Source organism: Excalfactoria chinensis, chromosome 1 (genome assembly GCF_039878825.1).
Source record: "Excalfactoria chinensis isolate bCotChi1 chromosome 1, bCotChi1.hap2, whole genome shotgun sequence".
NCBI lineage: Eukaryota > Metazoa > Chordata > Aves > Galliformes > Phasianidae > Excalfactoria > Excalfactoria chinensis.
In genome coordinates, this window is record NC_092825.1 from 55,860,143 (window position 1) to 55,884,206 (window position 24,064).

At 43.6% G+C, this 24,064-nt stretch overlaps 1 protein-coding gene across 1 annotated transcript; it reads left to right on the forward strand.

Annotated features, from left to right (window-relative positions):
* Window positions 1-17,781: 17,781 nt before the first annotated feature.
* Window positions 17,782-22,767, forward strand: YARS2 (tyrosyl-tRNA synthetase 2). The gene is made up of 5 exons (XM_072359718.1): window positions 17,782-18,600; window positions 19,096-19,263; window positions 20,445-20,600; window positions 20,939-21,109; window positions 21,605-22,767. Exons 1-5 carry the CDS (start codon window positions 17,801-17,803, stop codon window positions 21,762-21,764), a joined length of 1,455 nt encoding a protein of 484 aa, XP_072215819.1. The 5' UTR covers window positions 17,782-17,800; the 3' UTR covers window positions 21,765-22,767.
* Window positions 22,768-24,064: the final 1,297 nt, after the last annotated feature.

The window sequence follows — 24,064 nt, forward strand, 5'->3', positions numbered from 1 at the left end:
TAGATTAAAGGCCCAGGGCAAATTTCATTCCAGTTATGCAGAATTTGGAGATATTTTTTGGTGAAATTGTATGCAACCTTTGATCTGGAGGAAAGTGCCAGTCAAAGGAAAGAGCTAACTACAGCCAGCAGGACTTGGGCTACAGCAGGCAGGTCATGGCTGGGTAACCCACATCAAGGTCATGGAGGAGAATTCCCATTTCCCCATTTGGGCAGCTTGAAGGATTAGGACTGGGAGGGCAAGGTTTCCTCTTTCCTAAGCTGCAGTAAGTTTGCCTGGTCTCAAACCTTGGAAGGATGGCCAGAGATAGTGGAAAGGGCATCTCTACTCAGCACAATCACAGTTTCTTCAGCTGGAGAGAGACAAAGTAATGGGAAGCTACTGGGCAGCCATCTTGTTAGTAATAATGCACTGTTCCATGAGGGAGCACTTAAGGTTAAGACCTTCAGCAGCACACCTGCGGGGAGTGCTTTGTTGTGCTTGAAGAACATTGCTTATGGAGGTCACTTGGACAAATGATCTGGGTAGAATTGGAGGGATAACATAAAAAAATCATCTTCTTTTAAGAAATCAGCCTCTGCAGTTGTTCTCACTGTGCCTCAGTCTGAGCCGCATTTCTGTATTTACACCAAGTAGCTTTTCCTATATCACATATCTTTGAATTTAGCCAGACAAAGGGGAAGTAATAAATTTGAGAGTATAGAGCAGGGAATGAAATGCAGAAGGTTTATATTTTTGTCCCATCAGCCTGTGAAAACATGTAAAATCTTGGCTCGAGTAACAATTCAGAAACAGATTGAGCAGCATTAATTCCTCTCAAGTGTTTTCCTGAGAAACAGCTTCTCTTATTTTAGCCCCAAAGTTACCTCTGTTCAATGCAAATTTCTGTCTTAATCCCTTCAGATGGATGGCTATGTGAAAAATTATTTGCAGAGATAACAAAACCCCTGTAATTTAAATGACAGACTACTAGCTTCAAAGGAAGGAAATTCACAGAGCTTAAAATTTCCCATCTGAATCCTCACCTCAGCAATCCATCCTGGATTAGCGCTGACAGTGGGGACACAAAACAAAATGAGGCTCACGCCTCTCTCTGAGTGAGCTTTTTTGTGCTTTAGTATTTCTTTCCTCCCTGGATTACAGAAAGAAGTCAAATCTGCACAACCAGCGTTTCTCACTATGAAACCATGGCTGCTTCATAAGCAGCACAGCCACAGATCTGTATGGTTTTAGAATACTTGCTTGAAAAGTATTATCTTGGCTATTTCTTCTGCTAAGGACCAGGCTCTGTCTACTCTGGTTGGAACATTGGGGTGACAGTCCTAAGGGAACTCAACCCACCTACTCAGTCTGTGAGCCTCAAAAGGAAATTGTTCCCAGCTCTGGTCAGTGTTTATTGCCTAAAGTCTGAGCCAGGACCTGGCTCACAGCTTGGGACATCAGTTCTGCCATCCTCTTGAGGTCACAATCTTATGCCCAAGGAGACCAACAGCTTTAATACAGAGGAGTGGCAATTCCAAATTTCACTCTCCTAAGGGCTGTGTGAAACAAAGCACACAGGAAGATGATGGTGGTTTGGATGAAGTGTTGTACACGTTTGCAAGCAGTGTTTATCTTCAATGTTTAAAATTGATTTATATTCTATTTGCCATTTTTGCTACACTTCAGAAATAGTAATGGGACCCCCCCAAGGGCTAATTTAATATAGTTATGTGAACAAAGCATCTGCTTCGCATCTCCAAGCAAATGAGATTAAAGCCTTTTGTAGAGTGGATTGCATTAACCTTTCTAATTATTTTTCTCCTGAGAAAGCACTTCCAGAGTTCTCCTGATTAAACACATTTCACTCTTTAAGCATATTTACCACCAATAATTAAAGCCAAAATGGAGTGCACACATACACACACACTCCAATGAAACAGGCAGCCAACAGCATGATTATGAAAGCTAGAGAACCTCACAGCTCAACACAGCGCTGGTGCTGCACCTGGCTTTGCTGATAACAAATCCCACCCAGCACAATATGGGTACTAGTTACAGATTAATCAAATCAACCAAACCCCTTGTAGTTAAGCCCTCACACACAGAATGCCCTCTCATTTATATATATATATATTTATATTTATATATTTATATATAAATATATCCTGAGTTTGTGTTAAAAGCAGTAGTTTGATGTGCTATGGAGGACATGATGTGGTATGGGATCAGTGCTATCCACTAAAATGACCGGTGAGGAATTGATGTCTACCTGAAAAAACACCTGTGTGAAGATGTAGAGTCTTCAGCAGAGGAGAGATGTGGACCTGTAGGAGCACATCCAGAATGGGAGGCCACAAAAATGACCCCAAGAATGGAATACCTCCTCTACAATGACAGGCTGAGAGCTGGGGCATTTCAGCCTGGAGAAGAGAAGGCTCTGGGGAGACCTGAGAGTGGCCTTTCAGTGTCTGAAGGTGGGCTGTGAGAAAGGAGGGAACAGACTCTTTAGCAGGGTCTGTGATGATAGGACAAGGGGGAATGGTTTCATACTAAAAGAGGGGGATTTATGTTGGATATAACAAAAAAGTCTTTTACAATGAGGTTGGTGAGGCACTGGAACCGGTTGCCCTGAGAGGTGGTGGATGCTCTGTCCCTGGAGACACACAAGGACAGGCTGAATGGAGCACTGAGCAACCTGATCTACCTGTGGGTGTCCCCGTTCATTATGGTAGAGTTGGATTGGATGGATTTTAAGAGTGCCTTCCAACTCAGATGATTCTATGATTCTATGAAATATACAGGAACATACACTGGGACCTTGGCATGTTCCCAAGAGAAGGATGAATTGAAGCAAGAGTACAGCAGCCACTCACTTTGAAGTGATATGGAAACCAGAGACAACCAAAGGGAAAGGCTCACTTTTCCTTTGTCTCTGTCAGTGCCATTCACTTACCTCTTGCATTTGCAGTTCAAATGCACAAAGGAAAAACGCTTTCACAATGACCACATTGAACTGAGAAATAACAGAAAATTGCTGATTTTATTCTATTACAAAACACATACAATTATTTTGGACTAGGCACAATGAGGCTGATTTCTGTTTCAACTTAGCATAATTATAACCGCCCATTCATGTGTTGAACTTACATCAAAGGGTAATTTATTTTGAGTAATAGCACATAATTCATCCTAACATATGTAATTAGAAGTGAAATGCAACATGTGCCCAGCCTTTTTATCCAGGGAAAATGGGAAGTGCAGACGTTTGAATTCATACTTGGTAGGAACTGCTCGGTAACACAACTGGTAAAGATTAATCATCTATCACAGCTCAACAGATCGGACAATATTAAACAACCAAACAAAAATCACGCTGCTCAGCACAAAGGAGCACAGTGGAAATTGTATGTGACAAAGCTAAATTAATTCCTGGTATATAACTCTGCTGCAAAGGGAGAAGAAAGTAGAAGAAAGCGATCATCAAAAGTGCATTTGGGCTTCTGCTTCTACAGCATGGGGTCTGCCCAAAGGCCTCAGGGCCACCAGATACAAGAGGCCATACAGGGAGAAAGGCAGCTACAGCAGTGGTCCTGGTTTTGAGTGTCAGAACATGAGGTTGGGTGCAGGTGCTGACACGGAAATCATTTTGTAATCTGGAAAAAGCAAGTGGAATATAAATGATCAAAAAGCAGAAAGGTTTCCAATGGCTGAAGCATAGAGTTATGAAAAAAAATGCTTCCTGGGAAATATGGTGGCTTATCTCCTTCAAATAAAAGAAATAACAGAAATGTCACTGTGATAAAACGTCAGTATCGTGCAGTACGTGGCAAACAGGAGTGATTCTGAGATAATGACTGCTGACATTTCTAAGCACGTGCGTCACCCCAGTAGCTCTGCATAGTGTCTTGAGCAAGTGCTTCACTGCAGTATTTGCAACTGATTTACAGTCTAATACTTCTGATTATATTCAGTGGATTTGCTACTTATCCTTGAATGGTTGGATTAAAACTCTTTTTATACTGACTATTTATCAGTGTGTTGTTCAGTTCTGCTTGGCTATCTGTCATTCAGATCAACACCGAAGTTTGACTGCAGGAATAAAGCAGGGACCCTTCTCTGCTTAGCGTGAGGAACAAACATTACCATACCTAGGCATCCAGGCAAGGGACTTCAGAGAACAGAAAATCTCCCTTTTCCTTTTTTCAGTGTTTTTACCATGGGACCGTTGGCACACAAAGGAAAAATGATTAGGACAGAAGGGTGAAGAAGTCTGAGTGGGACAAAGGCCTCTTTTCTTCAGTCTCTCAGGTAAAGAAAGTTTCTCTTAAGTGTCTTCCCCAGCTGTCATCTTCCCTGCATCCCACTTGGTTTTTCAACCTTCTTCCTGTGCCCCAGCACTGACCTTTTTGTTCTCAGTGCTTGTCCTTGGTTTGAGCTGAAGCAATCCTTCACCAAGGGCACACGTCTCCAAACATCTCCACTTCTCAGCTGGAGAAGGAGAGGGGAGCAAGGAGTGTTTCTGAGACAGCTGCAAGCAGAGGCCTGGAATGGAGAGCTACAAGCTACCAAAGGTACAAGAAAAGAGAAGGTGGCCTTAAACATTTTTCACACTCCAGTAAACATATGGGCAGACTTTGGAAGTAACTAAAAGATGTTCTGAATTACCAAGGCTTCAGAAGTGCTGGAGGGACCATCCTGGCAGCTGCCATCCTTCCTGTGCCTAGTGTGGGCAGCTCTCTCTTGGCCTTGTGGCTCTGTTGGTTTGCTGTTGTTTTCTTTTTGAAAGAAGGCTCCTGAAGTTACTCTTCCTCTTTTCTGAGATGTGTTGGATTTAAGAAATGTCAGGAGGCCACAGGCCACAATTCAGGTCTCAGGAAGAGAGAGAGCAAGAGCCAGATGCATTGGTGCGAGCCATGTGGGGAAGCCTCCAGCAGTGGCATTCATCTTCTCAGGCTTTGCTCCTTTTCTCTTCACGTGAACTTTGGTCTTTTTAAAAGGACTAGAAGGTTGTATTTATGTATACACGTACATGTGTGTGTGTGTACTTATTTTTAGATACAGACTTTTATTAAAATCTTTCATGTATTTATACAGATGCAACTGAAGAGGTTATTATATATTAATCGTGGTTATTACATTATTATATATGATAGGTGTTAAAAATGATAGGCTGGTTGTGTGTAACCTCAGTGTCAAAGCCACACAGGCAGGAAGCTCCTCTGCCTACCCCAGTAATGAAATTGCTATTTATAGCAAGGTTTGTTTGTGTGCTGATGGTAAAGATGGAATAATGAATTCCTCAGGGTTATTCGAGGTTCACACAAAAATCAAAGTGCTTACACAGCTGCACCTGGACTGCTTCCCTCCTATTTGGCACTGAGAGTTACCCTGGGCTCTGAAACAGTTTGTCTTGTTTGACATTGAAGTTAAGCACTGTAAACCACTATCAGCATCTTATAGCATGCCGTAATGGTAAGATGCACATTGTGCTGAGGAGCAGCATCTCTCCTCACTTGCAAGAATAACAGAGTCACTGCAGACTGAGAAATTCAGGGACACTGTCTGCCTGGTTTTTAATGTCCCAGAGAAATGAGGAGGATTGCCTACTGCCATTACCTGTTTCATCAGGCCAAGGAAATCTCTATTACCCAAACCACAGTGGAACAGCTTTGATTTCCAGCTTGCAGTTGCTGCATAGTACTGGAGGAAAAGGAAAGGTGACAAACATCCAGACCCCACTGCACTGCAGCTCTGGGGACACATAGAACTACAGCCATCCATCAGGCTGATAACTAGAGCACTGGCAGTAGCTGGATTCTTACACTGAGGGCAAGCGTTATCACTTGGTCTGAGTCATTGCTGGGAGCTGACATGTCTGGCTACTCTGCAGTCTCTACTGGCCTGGCCTGGCCAACATCATGCCTTCATAGCTCCAACAAGGCTTCTGGGCTGACAGATGTCTCACTCCGACACTCACTGTAACCCACAGTCAGCAAAGTCTGCTGCTTCTGGTGGGTGTGGGCTATAGATTGTTACCAGCACCACATACAAGTGCTGTGTAGGATTGTACTTCATTCTACTGGAAGGACAGACATAGTACTTGCACTAGTATCAGTTATCCCATGCTTGAGCTTTTTGGCATAAGCACACAGATTTACAATAGGAATTTAAAGCATTTCTTAAGCCTGAGCTGATAAGAGCAGTTAGACATTGCATCTGTACACAGAGAAATCCCGTACTGTGCAAAACCCTCAACCCCTTCTGGGACTGTTATTGAAAAAGGACACTGTCATTTCTATTAAAAAAGATCTTCCTCTGAGTGGATCCTGCTCTTGGAGCAAGAAGTTTTTCATACTAACCTGTCAGAAACATAAGTTTTAAGGTTTCTACTGAACCACATTTGTCTGCATTGTGATGTCTCCGTGATGTCTGACAAGCCAGGTTAGATACAACAGCACCTTGATACAGAGCAAATCCCCAAACATAATTAGATTGAAGCATCCTGAAATGTCTTTGGAATCTGGTATCCTCTTCTCCCCATCAGCCACTCACTAGCCACCTACATTTCCAAATTGTTTACAAGCATTTTAGACAGCAGAGCCCTGTAGATCCTTAATGGGTTTCATCTCTACTCTGAAAAAAATGAATTTTTTTTCCTGCCTTTTATCTCTATTTGCAGCTTGCCTTATGCTGTATCTGGAGAAGTCTGTGGAATGCTAGGGGGAACACCGTCAGGGCCAGAAGATTTCATGTAGAAACTGCCCTTATCACACAGCAATACAAAGCCATAGGGAATGAACAACTTGAAAGGAGTGCACTATCAATTCCTGGGAAGAGAGAAGAGCATATCCAGGAGTAGAGCAAGAATGTAAATTATTAGCTGTCAGGCCACAAAACCATCACATTAATCATATGTGAACATCAAAGACAACTGTTTATATATGTGATGCAATATCAGTAAAATAACAATAATTACCTGCTGCTGATCTCTAATGAGAGCTGGCACGGTTGTCCATTGAACATTCTATCTCATCACTTGTTTATGTGGTCACAAGATTCTTGTTCTTAATGTAAATGTCTACTGAACACCTTAAATGGGAAACATAAAAGTACAATACAACAGATGTTCAGAATCCACGTCAACATGCACACAAGAAAAATGAACTACGTGGTAATAGAAGACAGCATCATTGTCTTACATGTAAGCACCAAGAGCAACAAAATGTCCTAAGCATTTCATAGAAATATTGAGATACTATTTCTAAAGTTTACTAAGTTTGAAACAAGTTTTCTTAGAGTTTGAAAACAACATCCTGAGATGTGAAAGAAGAGGAAAGAGGGGCTGGGGGAGAAAGTAACATTTTATCATCTATACAGTATCTTAAAGGGGATATTCTCATCCATCTTACTGAAGACTTTCATGTAACAAGAATCACAGAATCATTTAGATTGGAAAAGATCACTAAGATCATCCAGTCCAACCATCAGCCCATTCCCACCATGCCCACTGGCCATGTCTCTCCATGCCACATCCACACGGCTCTGGAGCACCTCCAGGGACGGTGACTTCACCACCTCCATGGGCAGCCTGTGCCACTGCAGCACCATTCTTTCTGAGAGGAAATGTTTCCTAATATCCAACCTGAACCTCGCCTGGGGCAACTTGAGGCCATTCCCTCTCATCCTACCAGAAGAAGAGGACAAATCCCACCTCGCCACAACCTCTTTTTCAGGTCTTTGGAGGGAGCAATGAGGTCTCCCCTGATCCTCTTCTTCAGACTGAGCAATCACAACTCCCTCAGCCACTCCCCACAAGGTTTGTGCTCCAGATCCTTCATAGCTTTGTTGCTCTTCTCTGGACACGCTCCAGGGCCTTGAATGCCTTTCTTGTAGTGAAGGGCCTGAAAGTTAACGTGGTACTTGAGGAAGAAGTCAAAGCAGAATGACATCTCCTGTTATTAGATAAATGCATGCTGTGCTTTAGTGGGATTTATTTATTTTTTTAATGTTGGTTAAAGCCTATCCTCTGACCTCACCAAAAGCTGATTCCCAGCTCAGCAAATGCAGAACACAGAGCTTGAAGGAATGCCAGTAGAATTACATCCACAAAAAAATACCGAGCAAAAATACCTGGAATGGTCCTTCAAGATTTTAGAGATTCCAAGAAGACTTTCCAGGTTGTGCCTGGCAAAAGAGCAAAAAAAGCATGTAAAAAGTAAAAGCAAGGAAGGAGCTCTCTGTGACTGCCTCCAAAAGCTTCCTCCTCTGTGCCTTCATCATATCCTGCTCACACTAATGAGCACCAAAATACAGGAAAGAAAAAAGTAATTGCTAAAGAAGCAATGCAACAGAAGTGCTCATTCACAGAGATTTTACAGGACAGAAAAGAATGACTTTTCTTTTGGAAGTGCATGTTGTGCAGTCTCTCCACAGCGCTGTACTTTAAGGCTATCCATCTCATTCTGTTCCTCTCTTCCTCTTTTAAATTCTCCCTTTGCAAGCATATGTCATAGGTTACCCCAAAATCTACCAGCATCCATGACAGGGGTATAGACGGCCTGCAGGGCCGCTATCCCAAAAGGAAAAGAAAACAGAGAAAAAGAAAATAAATACAGCGGCAACGATCTAAGGAGGCACACTATTTTACTAAATACTATATCGGAATACAGAATAACACAATATAATGCAATATAATTGGAATTAAGGCTAACAAATCAAGTAAAATAAGAGAGAGTGAGTCCCGAAACCGAGAGGCCTACTGTAACTCTAGGCAAAACGGCTGGAATGCTTCCACACACTCCCCCATGGCTGGCAGGATCCGAGAGAGAGCGAGATCAGCACCGAAGTGAGATTATATGGAGTCCGTGTCATATGACTGACCGTGGTGTTCTCTGGGACATTCAGTCTTCTTTTGTGAGCAGCAGATTCGTCAAAATTATCTATGCTTGACATGATGTTATGATGTGGAATACTGATAGCAGAATTACAAAATTGCAAAACCATGACATTCCACCCCTTATTCTACATCATTACATTATGCTTATTACACACACACACATATATATATAGTTGTGAGCAATCATCAACCTTATTTTCTTAACAATTTATATCTATTTCATGCACTAAGCTGAAAATAAAACTCCATAACTTAACACACTATTATTTACTAAGTCGAGGAAATGGCAAAACTGCCGGAAAAGGAACATGACAGCGGTGGAGGGAAGAAAGGGGAAAGGCAGCACTAGCGGGGCAAAACCATGACAGCATACTTGTTGTTCTACACGATCACTCTCTCGAGGGTCACGCCCCAAAACAACGAGTTAAAAGAATGAAATGATCATTTTCTTCATTGGACCCTACAGAAAAAAAAAAATGGGGGGGCACAGAAATACTACCTGAATAGTTTTTGCTGTGACACTGAGCCTTCACAGAATCACAGAATCACAGAATTGTAGGGGTTGGAAGGGACCTCTAGAGATCATTGAGTCCAACCCCCCTGCCAAAGCAGGCTCCCTACACCAGGTCGCACAGGTAGGCGTCCAGGCGGGTCTTAAATATCTCCAGAGAAGGAGACTCCACCACCCCCCTGGGCAGCCTGTTCCAGTGCTCCGTCACCCTCACCGTAAAGAAGTTCTTGCGCACATTCGTGCGGAACTTCCTATGCTGAAGTTTCAGCCCATTTCCCCTAGTCCTGTCCCCACACGCTACTGAAAAGAGACCAGCCTCGCCACTATGGCTCCCACACTTCAGGTATTTATAAACCTGGATCAAGTCCCCTCTCAGCCTTCTTTTCTCAAGGCTAAACAGACCCAGTTCCCTAAGTCTCCTCATAGGGGAGATGCTCCAGGCCCTTCACCATCTTTGTGGCCCTCTGCTGGACTCTTTCCAAGAGATCCCTGTCTTTTTTGTACTGGGGAGCCCAGAACTGGACACAGTATTCCAAATGAGGCCTCACCAGGGCAGAGTAGAGGGGGAGGATCACCTCCCTTGACCTGCTGGCCACGCTCTTTTTAATGCACCCCAGAATGCCATTGGCCTTTTTGGCTACAAGGGCACACTGCTGGCTCATGGCCAACCTGTCGTCCACCAGGACGCCCAGGTCCCTCTCAGCAGAGCTCCTCTCCAGCAGGTCTTCCCCCAACCTGTACTGGTGTATGCAATTATTTCTTCCTAGGTGCAAGACTCTACACTTGCTTTTGTTAAACCTCATCCGGTTTCTTACTGCCCAGCTCTCCAGCCTGTCCAGGTCTCTCTGAATGGCCGCACAGCCTTCAGGTGTGTCAGCCAATCCTCCCAGCTTCGTGTCATCAGCCTTGTTCGCTTTCTGCTCATAGAGCCAAGTACATGGTCTCTGAGAAATGTCTGGCATTGTGGTTTATGTCTAGTACATCACCCATGGGCCGGCAAGTACAGGAGGGGAATGCTGTAGGGGAAATCTATAACAGCTCCTCAAACACCACGTCCCAAAGATCACTTTTAGTGCTTCTTTTGTCTGCAGGCTGTATAGTGTGCCAACAAGAGAGCTGACATATGCGTGCAAACAACCTCCAGAAACAGAAGTGGCTTGAAGGATCACACGTTCTCACAGAAGGAAGCATCTGCTGTCAGCTTTGAAGACAAAGTTTGTTTATCAGGTGGCTGAGCAAGCAGCTTGGTGTTTACAGATAGGGTCAGAGATACAGCAGAGCCCAGGTGCCGCTCAGAAGTATGTACTTCCCAGACACAAGCCCCTGATCATGTTCATTGTTAACCACTGCAGTCAGTGCTAAGCAAAGGCAGATGCTTCTTCAAGCTTTAGGAACTGCGAAGCTTGAATTCTGAGAGGGCAAGGAACGTGAACATAAGGGTGCTGAGCAGAGCTGGGCCATCCACAGGCCTGCAGGAATGGCAGTGTGGGCTCTGAGGAACGCAGCAGCCACAGCAGATGTGCTTCCAGCAGATCAGAGAGTCTTGGCTCATGCAGTTTCACCTCCAATCCACCCAAGAGATGCTCACTTCTCAAAAGCTATTGAATTTTTCAAGGCGGTTCATGGTGCTCCTCTTCTTTGCATTGCTACCTACTTACTAAGCCACAGACCTGCACATTTGAAAGATTTATGAGTTAGCACATCAGCTTCATGCTGCATTACCTGATTGAAAATAAGATTTCCCATAACGTGCTTAGAGGAAAACTGATACCACGGCAACAGAAGATAGCAGCAGGCTGTTATCCCTTCGGTGTAAAACAACTAATTGCACAACTTCTCATGTCCAAATAAATACTTCAGTGAATGTAATGATTGAAAACACTTCCATACCCACACTTTAATTCTTATGCTAGAGATTGTTTAAGTCTATCTTACTTGAATGAGGGAACAGAAAAAATAAGAAAGAACAACTTCCATACAGCTGACGCTTGGAGTTCTGAAAGTCCAAGTTGAAAGAAGGAGAAAGTCCAATATTGCCCACTAAACCTTATTGCGTTATCTGTGTTTCTTGAACACCGCCAATCTCTCAATCACCTCCGTGGGCAGCACATTCCAGTGCCTGGCCATGAAGTATTTCCATCTGGTACCACTTTCAACTCACTGATAATGTAGGGAAAAAAGGCACCAGCCATGCTAAGTGACACAAACACCTGGATGGCAGAAGCAGAACTCAGTGCAGTGAAGAAAAGAAATCAGGGCCTCAGGAAAGCCAGAAGGTGAGGCTGAAAAAGGAGCATGGTAGGACAGCAGCATCACCACAGCACATCTACTTCCCTGGGATATTTTGCTTTTAACAGCAGCTCCTAAAACATCTCCTGTGGATGACTGAGCCACTGAAATACAGCATTGTTAATAATAATTAATAGCATCATCGACGTCATGAACTCTTGAGCCAGACTGTCAGCTTTGTCTTCCTTAGCTCTTACATGAAGTCAGTCATGCAGCTGTGAGGCAGATATCCCTCACTAGCAAACAGTCATTCCATAGTAACGCTGCGAAGATGTTTACTTAACTAATACTGCAAAGCCTGACCTCCGTGAGCGCTACAAATACGATCACAATTTAATATATTGAGCTCCTGTATTGCCACCTCGTGGCTAAAGAACGTATAACTACTCTTTGGCGTGAGGAGGAGAGGCGATACGGAATCCCTCAACCTGCACAGGGATCCGATAAATGCCAGCATAAGTCAAAACAGCATTTTAAATTGCAGTTATAATTAGCAATGATAATTCTCAATTGAATGAGACTCTTCTCCTCAAGAAAGATGTACATCAAATACTAAGTAAAAATGGAGATGTGAAGTGAGAAAAGAAGTTAACTCCACTGGTGTGATGTGTTGGCTTTCCTTTGGGTTAGCTCCTGTAATAGTTTCCAAAGCTTCTGGGCAATGTGAAACTCAGTAAGGACAGATGACTGTGTTTTATGGGAAATGTGACCTCCTTTTGAGAACTAGATCCCACAGCACTGTGGTGGCCACTTTTGACTATGCCTATCTCTGCTTGAGAACAAGGAAAGGCAAAGGCTCTATGGGCCCCATACAGAATGAGAAGGAAAATGCAGGCAGAAGGGTGCACTTGAAAGTCAGTGACATCAGTTCAATTACTTCACTTTCATATAGCAGTTCCCTGGACTCTCCAAGAAATTCCCATCACACCACCAGAGCGCTTGTATACATGAACAGGTAAGCACTGGGAGCCTCAGCTTTCGTATAGAATTTCATACTACTACTGGTTCCATCAGTGTCAGAACCATCCAGCATCGGACAGATGGGATAAAGGATTCGTGCTGGATCAATTGGAAAAATAAAATCCTAATTCTCACTATTAGCTCTTGTTAGTTCTTATACTAAACCTGTATTATCTGCCCAAGTACGTTGCCATCTAAACAATTATCTTTTCATCCTATTTATCAAAAGAAAGGCTAAGCTTTTACAATCGATTCTAGAATATTTTGCGCAAGTGCTCATAAAATGCCTGCAAAAAATCATTTTCTTACAAGGCTAAGATAAATGGCTTTATAAGTCATAGGAAGATCACACAAAGACTGATGATTTACATTAAAAAGGCTCAGCACTTAGATCAACTCTAACTGCACCCACGTTTCAACTTAGACTCAGCCTGTCTTTTAACAGGACTCAGTCTTGAACATTTCCTTCTTGTTATATTACTGGGATGCCATACTATACTCAAGAGATATCCTCCTGGGCTTTGCCTTATTCTTTTAAGCAAATAAGTCTTAGAACAAGTAGTTTGACAGGTACTGTGCGGTGAGTGGTGAAAAGGTCACCAAAGATCTCTCTCTAATGCTGAAAGCAAATATTTTGTTAGCAATCAATACCAACTTGTAAGTGTCGAGGAGGAAAAAAATATACTATCTGCATATAGATACTGTGCAATTATTTAGATTTCAATGTCATTAACTATTATAATTATACATTATACACATACAGGTACAAATATACACAATTCAGTGATTAAAAAGGCCGACATCTGACGTTTAGAAACATTGACTCTAATAGGAAAGTCTGACAGTGTTGGCAGGAAGAAAAAGAAGCCTTTTCAGAAGTTCTTTACAGATTTCTCCTACACAAGTTTTTGTTCCATCTCTGCCAGAATGACAGGCATGCGCTTAGCAGACAGGGACATAACTACAGTGTGATTATGTTTATGATTGTTTTGTGGGTTCGTGCATGACCCAAGGGGAAATGCTGCCGTTAAAAGGAGAAATTTACTACTTTTCATATAATAATAGAATGGTTTGGGTTGGAAAGGACCTCTAAGTTCATCCGGTTCCAACCCTCCTGCTATAGGTAGGGACACCTCCCTCTAGACCAGGTTGCTCAAAGCCTCAACCAGCCTGGCTTTGAATGCTTCCAATGCATCCACAACCTCCTATATGCCCTGGTTTGTTACCCTGGGACCTTCCCTACCTGCTGCTGATGAAGAATGGCTTGTAAGCTTTAACTGTCATCAAATCCTCTTCCCTTCTACTGTGGGAGCAGCAACTGTTCACATGCATACGCCTGTGAGAAGTATTGTTTCCTTGGCAGTGCAAACAAGCTCAAAAGAAGCAGACAAGGCCCAGACTGAAAAAGTAGAGTGTGCAAACCTCCCCCAAGGGAAAACTACCCTCAGAGAGGGACAAAGGAACAGCAAGCTTTGAACCACATCACACAGCTTTTAACCATATCTCATATCACCTATGTTTATTTCCATCTTGCTTTACCAAATAATTTTTGCCATCTCCTTTGAGTTGATCAGTTTCATACAGTCACTGCAATGGTTACACGTGGTGATGAAGTTCAGCATTACTCAGGTCTCTTTCAGGACTAAAAAACTGCAAAATTATAATAGTTACAAGTGAGGTGTGTGTGTTGGGAGAGAATTATTTCTCTTGGAATCTAGAATAGATTCTTTTCTCTGTTGTCTTTTATCACTAGCTGAGACAGGCAAGTAAGTGACTGAAAGCCTATGACAAGTGAATACTTATATTGTGAACCATGAGCTTGCCAGCTCAGGAGATGGATCTACTTACTGTTTGTGTACTCACAACACCATAAGGACAAATACTCTTGTTAATGTAATATGTATTCAGGGATCATTTCACCATCAAACCATAATCACCTGGATACAGGTGTAGGTGACAGCTCCCATCTTCAGTCAAGAGAAGCAGTCAATTGAGAACATAATCACAGACATTTGCAACAGCAGTCAGTATGTAGAGAAATTTCCCACAGGTAGGAAGTCACAAGAAATTCACTCTGTGTGTATCAAAGGAAATAGTCTAAGTTAACCACCCAGCTTTGACGCCCTGCATTTCTAATGGCTCCATAGCATCAAAGCCCTCACAGAAGCCTCAGCTCTGTGATGGCTACTCCTACCTCCAGCACACATGAAGACCCCTGCCCTTGACTGCATATGGAAACTGGGCTTACGTGAGGTCAGGGACAGGGGACTAGCAGGAAGCTCTGAAACACTGCCACATAAGTATGCTGGGTATACTAGAACGTAAGAACACAAAGACACAAATCTCTGACAAACAACTGCACCCCAGTGCCTTAGGAGACTAAATTTGTCTCCATGCTATGTCACATCACTTCTCTCTGGGCACTGGAAATTCCCACGTTAGATGAGTCAGAGAGACAAATGCAGCACCAAGATTTTCTTTGCTTAAACTTCTTTAAATATTTAATGAGTTCCTGCCTCATAATAATTGCATTAGCTTCTGCACACACAGTTGTACACTGGTCTGAATCAACCTCTTCCTTCTTGGAAAACAACCTATTTGCTTCCCCTTTTGGATATCTACTGTAGCCCAGGGTAACCTGTGGACAAAAACAAAAAGAGGAATTTTCCTCTGGCAGCTCCAGTTATTTACAGCCTAATCCAACTCCTAAATCTTCAGTGAGAGCTCCTGTGTGATTCTAAATGTTTGGGAACACTTATGCAGATCTCCATTTCGAAATGACTGATTGTGGATCCTAACCATTCATCAGTACGATATGTGAAGTTTCAGAAAATGATGAAGTCTTTTCTTGCCCACAAGAATCATCTGTCCTTGTTTCCAGAAAATATAAGTTCCCTTGAATATGAAAAATAACACCTATAAACAGTGATCACAGGAAAACTTGATTATTAAAAATGAATCATACACAAGGAGGCTGATAAACACGGAGTCATTGAAAAGGTATAAAAAATGCCCCCAACGTCGCTATGTTTTCTCAGTTGAGTCACTATTCTCAGTTCATTCTGGAAAGATGCAAAATAAAAATAGGCTTGGAACTGCAATACAGTCACAGTAATAATGTCATGTAAGAACACTGGTTTGTTACGTAAGAGCAAATGTGGGACTTCACCTCTTCGAACTGCTAAGAATATATTACATACTCCATCATCATTCGGGAAGGTGAATGATGGACTGTTTAGGAGGTCAGGAATACAAACTTTTTTCCTTTTTCTTGGTCTATTATAGACTAGCAATACAGGAGAAAGAAGTAAGGTGCAGCTTCAAACAGCTGCTGTCATTATTCAGTGGATACTCACAGCAGGAAGCAGACATTTATGAAGTTTCCAAACCTCAAAAAGCTTTAATTTATAACAAGAGATATTAGAATCTATGTATACAATTGTTTAAAATCCCAACCATGTGACAGTGGCCACAACAGACCCATAGTGGGACAGGATCATCCCTGAGGAACCACAGCCCACAGCCAGCACAGGGCCAGTAGGAAGCATGGAAGAGCAGATGGAAACTAGAAGAAGCATGGAGGTGCAACAGGGAAACCATTAGGCACATGGCACCAACCTGCACCACCTGTCACCTCCTTGAAGGAGCTGGGACCAACAAAGCACAGCCTTTGGTGAAAAGAAGAGAAACAGGCTCAGAAGGTGAGAGGACAAGAGTGTGGCTTATTAACTTTGGTAACTCACAGCTTTTTGTGACTGACAGAGATATGGCAAAAGACTGTGTATCAGCTGTCTGTACTGCCTAATATCAGCCTCATTACCCTCAGGAAATTTTCACTTACTTGCTACGTATATCTCACAAAATCATCAAAAGGGTGAATATAATTTCTTATACCCAGTCTTGTTGTTGACGGCATTCAACTACTAACTTCCTACTACTACAGTGCTCCCTGACAACATCAAGACATACTAACCAGGATTTCCAATGTTATCTCAGTGTGTATTACATACTCTTCTAAAACGGAGCATGAAGTAAAAGGAGCAGTGGACAGTTCTGGAAAGTGATAGAAAAAAACAAGCATGTTGTTCTTGTTTGATGTCCCATGAAGTGCCACGTGACTTGCATAAGCTGCTCTCTTTGTGCTGCTGTATCAACAGAACTGATTTATTTCAAGAATGAAATGGGAAAGAACAAAGAAGTTAACAGGCAGGTAGAATACATTCAAGGATGCTGAACTGTTGTGGGTGGAAGGGACCTCTGGAGATCATCAAGTCCTACCCACACTAAAGCAGGCTCCCTACAGTAGGTTATGCAACAAAGCATCTTGAATGTCTCCAGAGAAAAAGACTCCACAGTCTCTCTCCTGTTCCAATGCTGTCATCCTCACAGTAAAGAAGTATTTTCTCCTGTTCACATGGAACTTCCCGTGTTTCTGTTTTTGCCCATTGCCTCTTGATCTTGTCACCACACACCACTGAAAAGAGCCTCACCCCATCCGCTTGACCCCATCTGAATCATCCAATCATCCTTGTGGCCCTCCATTGTGCTCCCTCTAGATTATCACCGTCTTTTTTTTAACGGAGGAGTCCAGAACTGGGCACAGTACTCCAGATGTGACCTCACCAGGGCAGAGTAGAGGGACCACCTCCCTTGACCTGCTGGCTGTGCTCTTTTTAATGCACCCCAGGCTACCATTGGCCTTCTGGGCCACAAGGCCACATTGTGGGCTCGTGGCCAACCTGCAGTCCACCAGGACATGCAGGTCCTTCTCTACAGAGCTCTTCCCAGCAGGTCGGCCCCTAATCTGCATTGATGCACGCAGTTATTTCTCCTCAGGCATAGGACTCTATGGCCGCTCTTGTTGAACCGCATAAAATTCCTTTCTTCTCAAGTCTCCATTCTGTCTGGGGCATGCTGAATAACAGCACATTAGACTGAAAACATCTGAAATCCTGGCCCTTGGGGATGACATGTTAGGGGGAAAAAAACAAGGATGAGTCAACGCATCCTTATTTCTGTGCTCTTTTTCTTCATTACCGTGGGAAACACAACGCCCCCAAGCCGGCCGCTGACATCCCATCCTGGCCGCACGGCTGTTCTGGGCAGTAAGGCGGCGCCCCTCCGCGCTGGGCCCGCCCTCGGCTCCTCCCCGCCGCTCCAAGATGGCGGCGCCCACGCTGTCGCGGTGCTGCTGCCGAGCGGTGGGTTTGTGGGGCGCCCTGCGGCGGGCCCGGCCGGCCGGAACGCGGCACGTCCACGAGCGGCCGCAGCGGGTCCGCGGAGCCAAGGGGCTGCTGGCGGAGCAGTGCGAGCGCGGCCTCTTCCAGGAGGTGTTCCCGGCGCAGGGCGCGGACGAGCAGCTGGAAGCGTTGCTGGAGCCGGGCCGCCCGCCCGTCGCCGTCTACTGCGGCTTCGACCCGACGGCGGACTCGCTGCACGTCGGGCACCTGCCGGCCGTCATGGCGCTGCTGCACTTCCAGCGCGCTGGACACACCGTCCTGGCCGTGGTGGGCGGCGCGACGGCGCGGCTGGGCGACCCCAGCGGCCGCGAGCGCGCACGGGAGCCCCTGGAGGCCGAGACGGTGCGGGCCCACGCTCGGGGGCTGCGCGAGGGGCTGGGGCGGCTGCTGGAGAACCACCGAGCGCTGTTCTGGGCGGCGGGCGCGGGGCGGCCCCTGGGCCGGGCCGAGCTGCTGGACAACGCGTGGTGGCTGGGCCGCGAACCGCTGCTCGACTTCCTGTGCGGCGCCGGCGGACGCCTCCGCATGGGCACGCTGCTGAGCCGACAGGCCTGCCAGGCGCGGCTGCGCAGCGCCGAGGGTATGAGCCTGGCCGAGTTCCTGTACCCCGCGCTGCAGGCGTACGACTTCTTGCACCTCCACCGGCACCACGGCTGCCGCGTGCAGCTGGGCGGCGCCGACCAGATGGGCAACATCATGTCCGGATATGAGCTCGTCACCAAGTACGTGAGGACGGGGCGCGGGGCTGCGGTGGGAAGTGGCCGTGATCGGGGATCTGCGGGGTGGGCGGTAGGGCCGGCGGTATCCTGGCTTGGATCAGAAATAGCGCAGCCAGAGTGTGCGGGGAGGTGATCGTCCCCTCAATAGGTGCCAGTCCGGCATAATTCAGAGATATGTAGGCACTGCTGGGGTTAGGTGATGCAGTTTGGCCTTGTGTTTGTGCTTGACTATCACAAGACGCTCAGAACAGAAAGAAGCACCGTAGGTATCCTAACCCACAGGCAGCATCAGTTACTATTCAGGGCAGAAGACAGAAGGTACAGGTCACATTAACTTGCTAGTGCTGCTGCTCCCAAAGCTCTTTTACATACTTAAATTCAATAGCACAAAGAACTTTAAAAACTAAGTCCAATAATAAGGGATAGTATCTTACAGGACGCCTGAGTTTCCTTAAAGATGTCCAAAATGTGATTTTTCATCTTCTCTAATCCTCGCAGGATGACAGGAACAGATGTGTTTGGAATTACTGTGCCTCTTATTACCAGTACTACTGGAGATAAACTGGGAAAGACTGCTGGCAACGCAGTTTGGCTAAACAGAGATAAGACTTCTCCATTTGAGCTGTATCAGTTTTTTGTTAGGCAACAGGATGACATAGTTGAGAAGTAAGTAGTTTTTCTTCATTTGTCTTCTTGGCTTTGTTTGTGAAACCACATCCTAATGGTTCTCTGTAACTGTTGCATGCGGGTATGTGTAAGGCAAGCAGATAGCATCACTTCCAACAGTTCCCATGCAGATGTAGGCATTAATTATAACTGTATGCTAGTTAAACACATGTGGCTGCGGCATAGGTATGTAAGATAGCAGAACCTGTTTTCCTCTGCTGCGTGCACCATAAATTAGTTCAGGTATGACCAAAGGAGTAAAGTGTGGCACTTCTGTTTCTGCCCTTGGGGTGAATGCATTTCTTACGATGCATGTTAATTTCAGTCCTGAAACATCATGATATCAGACAGAATCTCTCCTGTAATAACCAACTGCAACTTGATAGATATTGATGTTAAACACCTGAAGTTTTCAACTACTATGAAGTACCTGGAAATGCTTCATTCTGATTGTAGGTTAGTTGTTACAAGGTTCAGCATCTATAACTGCATCACATGAATAACTGTTTATCCTTAACCAGATTAAAATGGTGTGGTGTGCGGAAGTCATTGGGACATTGATATTTGTGTTTACTGACTATCTGATCAGCAGTCTCCAAAACTTGTTGGCCATGTATTCCTATTAGTTTTAAAATCAGAACAAAAAAACTTTTTAAGTGCGTACTCCCAATACGTTCATATGTATCTTTACCACATAGTGGATCATTTTGCATAGTCTCTGGGACACTGCTGGTCTACATAAAGACACGTGGTGGTCAGTTACACTGCAGCAGTAGCACAGTTAAAAAGGAGAGGAAAACAAGGCTGTTTTAAATCACTGTTTACATTGGCAGACAATGTAAGTTTATCTACAAGGCAGGGGTTCTCAGAATTCAATTTTAAGTCATTGTCGAAAGTAAAAACAAAGGCAGAGGAACAAGACAGAACCAGCAAAGTTCACATACCTGGTCAGACTGCTAATTGCTTGAGCCTTCTCAAAGCGAGAAGTAATCAGCACCCCAGGCTAAGCTTTAATAGTGTAACTGCAGTACAAACATCTCCCATAACTTTGCTTAATTCTTATACAGAGGTTCTGCATCCACACATCATCTTAGTGCAGTGAATGAAGTTTGAATGACAAGGAAGGAAATCTGCAATAATGGTTTTATAGACAAAAGATTATTTTTTTCCCCTTCTCACAGATACCTGAAACTCTTCACCTTTCTTCCTCTTGAGGAGATTGACCACATCATGGAAATGCATGCCAGAGAACCCGAAAAATGGGGCCCTCAGAAGCGACTTGCTGCAGAAGTAACGAAACTTGTTCATGGCAGAGAAGGGCTGGAATCTGCTAAGAGGTGAAGTTCGATTTGTTGAGCAGTTCTCTTTGGGATATATCCAATGGTAGTTTAGTTATGTATAGCTTTTCAGGGACTGTTTTAATGAGATTAGCTGAGTTTTAGCTATTAAGAGAAATAAATAGCAGTGCTCTAGATGTAAGAGTTATGCAAACTGTATTAAAATTGCAAGAGAGCCAAAACAACCCCACAAAAACTCAAGAGTGGGAAGGGTAGCTCCTAACTACTTTACTGTGCAGAGCATCAGAAGAAACTGGGGAGGGGAATCTTTTCAGTTGAACTATGCTTTGTCCAAAGGTGAGACTAGAACTGATTCTGAATGATTTTTGTTCTCACAGGTGCACCAAAGCCCTTTACCACAGCAGTGTGGAGGCACTGGAAGCTATGTCCGACCAGGAGTTACAGGAACTTTTTAGACAGGCTCCTTCTGCTGAATTGATACTTGAACCTGGAATGACTCTGCTTGACCTGTGTCGCAAAGCAAATGCCATTCCACAGGGACATAGTGGGTATGTTGTCAGCCCCACTCTTCAGTAGTACCTCACTTAAATGGGTGGAAGTAGTGTGCTCACTTTAACAAAAGGTCAGAATAACCAAAACAGATAGTAACGTGTTAGTTACCTACATACCATAGAATCAGAGAATGGCCTGGGTTGAAAAGGACCATAATGATCACCTAGTTTCAACCCCCCTGCTATATGCATGGTTGCCAACCACCAGACCAGGCTGAGATGGAAGGCCTCATTGTGTTTTCAAGGGAAAGTGTAGGATAATGCAATGTCGTGTGCCACAGCTCTAAAATACACAGCTGAGGAAGAGACAGCAACAGATCATGTTCCCTTATCCCTCTGAGGAGAAGCGGGTGTGCATGAGACTTCACATTTATTCAGTTATGAATTAAACCAAAAGAAACATCTGAAATAGCTCTTAACTGATCTTTCACCAGCAACAGATATTTTCCTCTGGCAATTACTCATTATTTTTGTTTTGTTTTGTTTTTTAAGGTACCAGAAAATTACAAATGGTGGAGTTTCAGTAAATGGGATTCGCGTAACCAATCCTGAGACTGTTCTTATTCTTGGACAGCATATTCTCAAGAATGGAGTATCATTGCTTAGGATTGGAAAGAAAAACTACTACATCATAAAATGGCTGCAATTGTGACAAAGAAGAATATCTTTCTAAAATGAGATAGATACCACTTCAACTCTGTTGCTTGAAGAATGTAATTGAAGACGTTTGTATACTGTGCATTACTATGCAGCTCACAAACTGCCTAATAGCATAGTTTCAGTTTTCAGAATACATCAACAGGGTTCAAATAAAGGCAGCTGACATTCTAAACATGTATGATGCCATGTTTTAGCTCTGGAAGTGAATCACTGAACCAGAAAGTAATAGAAATCCATACCAGATTTTTTTCCCCATCTGCTGTACGTCTCATTCCTTCACAGTAGATCACATTTCATGTAGGCCACAAATCGGGTATAGAGGGAAAAGCTGCACACTATATTATGGCAGTTGTACCTACACTGGATTTTTTTTTAACTCCACTAAAGTTATGTATCATACTTTGTTACAGCTGGGCTTTTTCTTAACTTACTTCTTTTAAAGTTAATGCAGAGGCTGTCAGTATCAGCTGTTACCTGTGAAGAGTACAGTTACATGTGACATGCGCTCTCCATTAAGAAACAAGATACAGATCTAAAACACCAAAAAGGAGTGTTTGGAATTGCCTTGGAAACAGGTACCACTGAAGTACTGAACTGGAACTCCCATCACATGCAACTTTCAGAAGTTATACCAATGAAGAGACTTTTCAAGCACCATTCAAAAGAATATGCACAGGAAGATGAAAAGATCCATTTCAAGGAGCCAAGATAGAAACTCTTCCAACTATTGTGTTGTAGGTGGGAGGGGCAACGTTCACCAGATATGCTACAGAATAATTCACAGCAAGATGAGCGAAGAGATACTTGAAACCCGTCCTTCTAACTGAGGATGAATGCTGCTGTTGACTTTTGACATAGCAAATCAGGATAAGTGGGTAAGAACAAACAACCTACTACCAAGTTTTTTGTATTTTTTTTTTTTTCTTAACAGGTTTGGTTTAAAGCAAGCTTCAGAAGATTCACAATAAATAAGTGAAACACTTCAGTAAGTTCTGATATGTAAGCTTCTTACTGGTTACATACGGGAGCATATTGCATATGAGCTTTGCAGCTTTAATGTGGTAATACAGAGCAGATTCACTTCTTGATATGGGAGGGGAGATAGGCAGGTATTTTTGCAATTAAAATCCAGCGCTTCAAATAGGGCAACATGCAGAAGCAGCATCTTTTCATTACAGAACAGAAAATCATCCTAGTGCTTATGGCCTTGCTAACATCTGGGATCACAGCTTCCCAGTTCCCTTGTAAGGCCAGCACAAAGGTGAAAAGTACTTCGGGGAATAGGTAGAACAACATCACATTTAAAGGCAGTGGTGTTTTATTGTTCTGAGAAAAACACTTTTGCTGCTAGACATTGCTACTGCTTACACACCTATAACCTCTACAGTGCCTTGCTACCTTCAGACTTTTCCCTTCCTGTGGTGGTGTTGCTTATGGAATGTTGGTCCTACATTATTCACAATCCTGTCACCTAAACAGTACAAAGCTACACATAGCTACCAAAAATATTAGCAGTAAAAGTTGATACTAAAATAGAATAACATGCAACTGGTTAGATGTCTGCTAATTACAGTCACATAGCAGACTGGCTCAAACTTTAGTGGGTTGGGGTTTTTTTGGTGTTTTTGTTTGTCTCTGGAGGGACCTTTCCTTCCTTTCCTATTGTAAACGAGTGTGAAATCCTCTTGAATTTATGAAGTGATTGCTTTGGGCACTGACTGCAGTGTAGTTTGCAAGGATTAGGTTAATCCTTGCTGGAGGGAAATGCTTTCCTAGTCTGTGAAACTGTACATCTTATAGTTTCACAGTCGTAGCAGCAGCAAGGAGAGAGACCCTAAACTCAGCTGTCTAGATAATGGTGTTTAATCATCATCTCATGCTGTTGGAATAAGTCATGGTATTTCAGCTGCTTCAAACCTATCTATTAGGTAAGAGTTGGGAAGTAAGTACAAGAAATCCTAACACTTTTCAAGGACCCCTATATTCTGTTATCTCTTTTTTAGGGGGGGCGTAGGGGGAAGTGGTGTTTTTTGGTCTTACTTTATCAGCTTGGTGGTGGCTTTACCTGCATTGTCAATCAAGATTTCAGTAAATAACAAGTTGTAGTGACTTACTGCTAATACACTAGGGTTTATCTTTCAGATTAAACTGTAACTTGGTAGTGCTTCACTACACGGAGTTGATAGTGTTATTTTCAGTCTAAGATCTCACTTAATGAGATATCCACATCCTATGTATTATTATTTTACTATCTGTAATGTACAACAGTAACAGTATTGTGTATATTCTATA

Excerpts from the sequence above, each read along its gene's own strand:
- YARS2 (XM_072359718.1), top strand. The coding sequence starts at position 17,801 with ATGGCGGCGCCCACGCTGTCGCGGTGCTGCTGCCGAGCGGTGGGTTTG. Across the intron at positions 19,264-20,444 it reads CAGGATGACATAGTTGAGAA|ATACCTGAAACTCTTCACCT; the intron begins GTAAGTAGTTTT and ends CCCTTCTCACAG. Across the intron at positions 20,601-20,938 it reads GGGCTGGAATCTGCTAAGAG|GTGCACCAAAGCCCTTTACC; the intron begins GTGAAGTTCGAT and ends TTGTTCTCACAG.